Source organism: Haplochromis burtoni, unplaced genomic scaffold (assembly GCF_018398535.1).
Source record: "Haplochromis burtoni strain Fernald_Lab_line unplaced genomic scaffold, NCSU_Asbu1 Contig_591, whole genome shotgun sequence".
Classification (NCBI taxonomy): domain Eukaryota; kingdom Metazoa; phylum Chordata; class Actinopteri; order Cichliformes; family Cichlidae; genus Haplochromis; species Haplochromis burtoni.
This window is the reverse complement of record NW_024582952.1, coordinates 12408-18769: the sequence shown is the minus strand read 5'-3', so window position 1 is coordinate 18769 and position 6362 is coordinate 12408. Positions and strand designations below refer to the sequence as shown.

Here is a 6362-nt window from a genome sequence, read left to right as displayed (position 1 = left end):
GGTTTTGTGGTAAATCCCAGTACACGAGAAATTCTTGAAATACTCAGACTGGCATGTCTAGCACCAACAGCAAACAACAATGCCATGTTCAAAGCCACCTAAAACACAATTTTCCCCCATTCTGATGTTTGAGCATTAGGTTGCTCCCATATGATTGGTTGACTTAACAAGCATATTGTGTACCTAATAAAGTGGGTGAAAAGTCTAAACCTTTGAAAGGTAGCACTGTTCCTCAGCTTAGTGTCAAAAAGCTACTGGCATGCTCACAAACTCTTTTTGGTTTTGTGTTGGTTTAAATATGTAAAATTAAATATGTATTTAATTTATATGAAGGATGAAAAAGGAGCAACATTAGAAGATTAGTCTAGAAATGTTTGAAAGAAAGTTGATGTTAGAATTCATTAAGTTTATCATTGGAAGAAATGTATTTTTAAATGAGCTATTCAGTTACTTCTTTTCAAGTTCTGAAGACTACCATAACTTAGATGACTGAATGATTCTCAGTCACAGACATTCAGGATACAACAGTTTCTTTTGAAATGTGTAGTTGTAATGATTTTAGTTTAGACAAAAGCTATTGCAAGCTGTTGATATTTGTCAACTTTTTTTTTTTAAGAATTTCAAGAGAGTTCCAGCTAAAATGTATTTATCATTTTAACACAGGAGACATACAACCACACAAAGCCACCCTTCTGCTGAGCCCTGGACACCTGACTATTTTTTTGCAGATGCAAAGCAGTGGAAAGCACATGACATCTACGCTCTGTCAGCTGGTTCAAGTATCTACCCTCTGGGCCAAGAGGTTTTGCGTAACATAGCCCAGGGTTCCTATATTCCTAGGTGGAGATGGATGGCTGATAAGACGGGAAACCTCCGGTTGGGCGTCCACATCTACATAAGCATCTCCGGGGTCAGATGTGACCTAGTTAGCCTTGGAGGTCAAACTAGTCTAGACTAGGAAAATTAGAAAGGCACTTCTTCCACGTATTATTTGGTTGTAGGGATGGTAAATTATACAAAGATAAAACTACTATAAGTTATGCAGGCTTTTAGGAAAAAGTACCAAAATGCTCATTTTTAACAAGAAGACATTTGTATCGTTGTGAGCTGGAGCAGTTAATTCATTTACTTAATTTATGGATCAGTCATAGTATGCCAATGGTTAGTTATAAAACATTTAAGAAAATGTAAGAAAACAAAAGGTTTCACTATCAATTTTTGACATGTTTTAACAATCCATAAGATGGTGAAAAAGCCAGTTTGTTAAAGGTGATTAAAGACTTTGAATGTCATGTTATGTCAAATTAAATGTCCTACTCTCAATGCTTATGTTTCATAATCGAGTTTATGACAGAAATGAGGCAGCCATATTTAAATCTGAACACTAAATCAAATTTGTAAACTATATCCCAGATTAGCTCACTTTTTATCTTCCCACAGATGCAGATTAGTTCATTTTGGAGGATGCTGTCCTTGGTTTTAAATGATGAAATGTTGTTAAATTCTCAAATCAACTCGTGTAACAAGAGTCCAGTTTCACACATATGCATTTCTTCCAAACTGCCTCAATGGCTCCTGTGTTTCCTTGTTTGGCCTCTGGGCTGGCTTACTGGTCTTGTTGCATGTTGTCGGAAAAGATGCAGCTCCACTGTAGGAGTATTCAGCTCTGCAAAAGTCAAAACAGGCAATTTACATAGTAAAGGCTACAAAGCTCTGTTTCAAGCAAAACATTTTTTTTCTTACACCTTTCAACTTTCTTGTTATATTTAAGAAGTTCTACAACCATATTGAGTTTTTCATGCATTTCAAAAGAGTTCAAAGATAACCAAAGGGACTTCATCTATAGGATTTCATCAAACTGGTTAAGATATTTTTTCTCAAAGCTACAAATTCAGCTCCATTATGGAATAAATTATTTTAAAAATTGGTTGATCAGAGAAGTCATTAGGATTCCTCCACTGGGAACCATGAATTTAATGGAAATTTGGAAAATTTTAAACCGATCTTTGAAACCAAGCTTGCCATTCTTAGAAGCCTCTAGGTTGTCTGATTAAAACATGCACAGACAAACTTTCACGTGGTACCAGTAGCACATTTTTTTGGTTTATAATCACTATGATTACAAACTGACTGCCAATCAATACTAGGTGCCATTGCTGCTATTCACGGTATTCATACAGTGAGAACACTCTAATCAGCCTGATTGTTATCAAAAAGTGGGGAAAAAGAACTAGGATGTTTAAAAGAAAAAGGAACGAAAGAAAAAAAGTCTGTTTTTCTTTGCCCATCTCATGCAACACTTCTCAATAGCTCCCCTCAGTCAAGGTGACTTTAACTTCTAAAAGGTCCTTCTTATGCAACTGTAACAAAGGAAACATTCAGCTGGAGTAGCTAATCAACATAACGTACAATCATACAATTTACTTTGTAGGTTCAGCAATTATGCGGCAAGTTGCTGAGAGATTACTGGATGTTTTTGACTGGATTTGCCTGTCTATTGCAGTTAAAGTAATTACTTAAATTGCCCAATTGAGTTAGTAAATCAATCATGCAGTTTAGAGTGCATCCACATCAGATCCACTATGACCTTGCTGTTCATGTGGAATCACATTGTTCGCATTCTGTATATCTACAAAACCAAGCCACTTGCCTGATACTGAAGCCTTCAGACAGGCTGAGGCAGAAGATAAGTCCTCCTAAGATGCACAACACAGATCCAGCCCAGCCAATGAAGAGAGCGGCTCCCAGCTCAAACCTGCAGGGAAAAAAGAAAAGAAAATGAAAAAACCAAGATATTTCTGACTGGACTTCCTTTCATCTGATTATGTCTTTGATCCACGTGAAAGGAATCCTTTTACTTCTGGGCAACAAATAGGGGGTCAAAGAAGTCAGCTGTGATCCTGCGAGCATATATGGAGCATGCCGTCATGCAGCAGAGGCCTGTGGAAAGAAATAAGCAGATTACTACATCAAATTAAAAGGAACTAAGGTAATGTTCTTAGCTCAAGAAGAATTCAATCCACACATTATTCTCCATTAAATCCAGACATACATAGAATGGGATGGTTTTTACCACTAAGAATAAAGTGGAAGCCTGACAGGACAGTCAACCGAGCTTTAGTGGTCTTTGAGCCTCCTATTTTTGTGCACTTCATTCCTACCAAGGCAAGAATGGCACCAAAGAAACCCAGACTCACAGCAGCGATCATCAAACCCCGACACACCTGGATGTACGCTTAAAAAATGAAACAGAGAAGAGAGCTATACATTAGTTGGTTCCCTACTTTTTTGTTGCCCATGAATCGTAACAATAAACAGACTTACAAATGTGAAAAAAAAAAGAATTGTTTTGTTCATATTGAACAGTTTGATGTATTCTTGTGTGAGGGAAATTTGAGATAAAGTTGCAAATAAATCACTTGGAATAAATTGGATTTCTGCACTGATTTTCATAATAAAGTGACTGACCAATCACATTAATGTGATGTCATAACTTTGCAATGCGAGAACCAAAATTATGAATGCCTGTGTAATCTTTTCTTTTGTCATCTTATACAATGTAAAAAAAATCTTAATTACATCTGTTTTGCCTTTTTAAAAAAGATCTCTTCCAGGGTTACACATGGTTTGCAAGTTGTCCACTATTAATAAGAGTCTTGAATGTCCTCTATTTGAAGACAGTTTGTCCTGATTTTAATAGATAAAAAGGAAGGTCTTTTGAAATGCTTTCCAGCTTGGTTCATTTGCTTACTTTTTGCAGAGTGGACTGTGAGGGAGTTAGTTTAAAGGTTACGTCTATACTTAAGACTTGTATCAAGGTTGGAGCACATGCAGAAATAATAATGCTAATAATGGGCATAAATGTTGCATGAGTGTTGCAAATGACTCGTATGTGAAAAGTGTCTCAGATTGTGGCAAAAACTAAAAGATGATCAAAAATAAAATGTAAGTAAAACTAATTATTGCTAGCTTAATGTTTCATGAGGTAGAGAAAAATGCAATCATGATGTTTGATTGATGTGTAAATATCGACTTCTCACTTACAAGTTGACTGCACTTGAAATGTTATCATTTAGTGTTGTGTTAACATCTTGTTCTTGTAGAAATTTAAGAATTGTAGAATTTAAGTTGTAAAGTGTTTTAGTTACTTTGGGCTTTTTAAATGTATAGATGGTAAAAGATCTCTCCAACCCCTAGGAATGAAAACAGCAGTCTAAAGGACACTAAGATGGCCAGAAGTATTGCTTTCTTAACTTTGAAAAACTAATATCAAGTATCAAGTGACCTCTCTGTGACTGTATGGCTTTCTCAGATTGTTTTGATTGGACATATAAGGAGGGCTTAATAAGTAGTAGCTAGTAGCTTTAAATGTAGTGGCCATTTGTGGCCTCAAGGCTGAGGTAGAAAATGAAATATCAAGTTTCAAATACATTCTTTTTTCACAAATGAGGTCATTTATCTAAGAAGTACATCTGTCAGATGTGTGCTCACAGATTTGTGGTTATTTATTTAACTGTGTCTGTTTACTGATGTAAGAAATGTCGTCCCTTGTGACTGCAACACAACATTATATTATGAACTCACCATCCAAAGCCAGCATTGAAGGAAAGTCCTTGCAGTTTGACACACCAGTGGAATCTGTCACACATGTTTTCCACAAGTTGGACCAGAAGGTAGCTGTGGTAATGACCGTACCATCCACAGAAGATACCTTCCAGTAGTCTGTCGGCAGAGTAGATGACACCAAGATCCATCCAGAGATGGTTAGGAAAAACGCAGTGATTTCTGTAGCCATGTTGCCCATTTTCCCTCTGACTTAAAGGTCTGGATTGGGACAAGTACAAGTTCTGTCTCTCAAAAAGTGGGAGTGTCGGTCTAGGACAGGTGCACCAGTGCTGGCAGTTCTGCAGAATTTAGTTTCTGCTTCTCCTGCTCAGCCTCTGACCAAGCATCACTCAAAGACACACCATTCTCCGATCCACATTCTGTAGTTTTATAGGGTATGGGGGCTGGGACTGACACACAAGTCATCACTCCACACGGTATGAAGAGAGGTTGCATGAGGATCTCCAGGAGAAGGAAGTCTTTAATTGGAAGGATCTGAAAAGGCAAGATGAGGAACACAGATAGAAGGGATGATGATGTGTGGTTTCAATAGTATGCCTCGGTTTTTCAACAACATGAACAAATAAGGGTGTAGAACATCAAAGAAACCCATTGGTACAGCTCTTTGGACTTAGAGTTTAAGAAATAAAGTCATAAAATTACAGAGAAAGTACTGGCAGGGGGGAAAAAATCTGTTGAAATGCTGCAAATAAGCAGAAAACAGTTTAAAAACTGTTACTTTTAAGAATTCTATTACTTAATGTAATGCAAACAATGAGAAACATCTTTTCTGTCATGCAATAGGTTATTTTTAGTGACTTACTTTATAGTAATATGATTGGACATGGTTGATATCTTTGTCATTGAAATGAGTGTAAAATTGATTAAAATACAGTTAAAAGTCTTCAATGTACGCCCTGTTTTTTCAGAAGTTACAATTTTCAAAACAACCCAATGGGCAGAATTAGATACATTGAAAAGTTGGTTATAGCCCCCTAGGCTGTGATTGACATCCCTGTTTAGCAGCATTAGAGCACCATCAAGTGGCAGAAAAAACAAACACAGTTCCTCCTCTGAAAGAAATATTAGACTGTAGGGTTGATATTCATAATAGTAACCCTGGGTCTCTCTCTCTCTCTCTCATGCACATGCACACTCTTTCTACCTCATTGCCATGTGATAATGACAGGCTGCTGTGGGGTCAAGTGTTATAACAGCAGAATAAAACCTATGCTGAAGAAGTTTAGGAAATATTAAGAAATGCTAACAAGTATTTCAAAGTTCTGGTCAAAGTTTTGATAACCTAGTGTAATTTTTAGGATAAATATTTGTTATTTAATCAGGACAGCTAATCAAATTATGACTCTTTTATATGTGTGAATGTCACTGATGATGACAACAGAATAGCAGTACAAATAGGCACTGAGTCCTAGTGCTGTCTGATTAAACTGTGGTGGTTGTCGCTCTGTATTTTTTTTCCTGCCCAGCAATGATACACCTATTACATTTATTGATATTGTGGAGGTAAGCATTAACGACACAGAGCTCTCAGTTCTCACTCCTTCTTTATTCGTCTCCAACATCAACTGCGCATATCGCGCTACAAAACACAGGAAGACACTTCCTATACACTGGGTGTGAGTGGAGCCCTCTAGTGGTCCGCCACAATATCAGTTACATTTGTCAGTGGTATGATGGTTTAAGGACAGAACTGAATAGTTCAAACTGAAGCGAAATGCTTCCTTGGTCTCGCTCTG

The 6362-nt window shown here is 37.0% G+C and overlaps 1 protein-coding gene across 1 annotated transcript; it reads right to left on the bottom strand.

Moving 5' to 3' along the window:
- Positions 1-464: 464 nt before the first annotated feature.
- On the bottom strand, positions 465-5091 carry LOC102314049 (claudin-10-like). The gene is made up of 5 exons (XM_005948559.2): positions 4585-5091; positions 3074-3235; positions 2859-2940; positions 2711-2755; positions 465-1666 (listed from the first exon to the last, which is right to left on the bottom strand). The coding sequence occupies exons 1-5, from the start codon at positions 4802-4804 to the stop codon at positions 1537-1539; spliced, it is 639 nt and encodes a 212-aa protein (XP_005948621.2). The 5' UTR covers positions 4805-5091; the 3' UTR covers positions 465-1536.
- Positions 5092-6362: the final 1271 nt, after the last annotated feature.

What these genes read in the sequence shown, in the direction of transcription:
- LOC102314049 (XM_005948559.2), bottom strand. Translation starts at nt 4,804, where the DNA reads ATGGGCAACATGGCTACAGAAATCACTGCGTTTTTCCTAACCATCTCT. An exon ending in CTTCCACTTTATTCTTAGTG is followed by an intron (nt 2,941 to 3,073) that starts GTAAAAACCATC and finishes TTCTTTCCACAG; the next exon opens with GCCTCTGCTGCATGACGGCA. An exon ending in ATTGGCTGGGCTGGATCTGT is followed by an intron (nt 1,667 to 2,710) that starts GTTGTGCATCTT and finishes TGACTTTTGCAG; the next exon opens with AGCTGAATACTCCTACAGTG.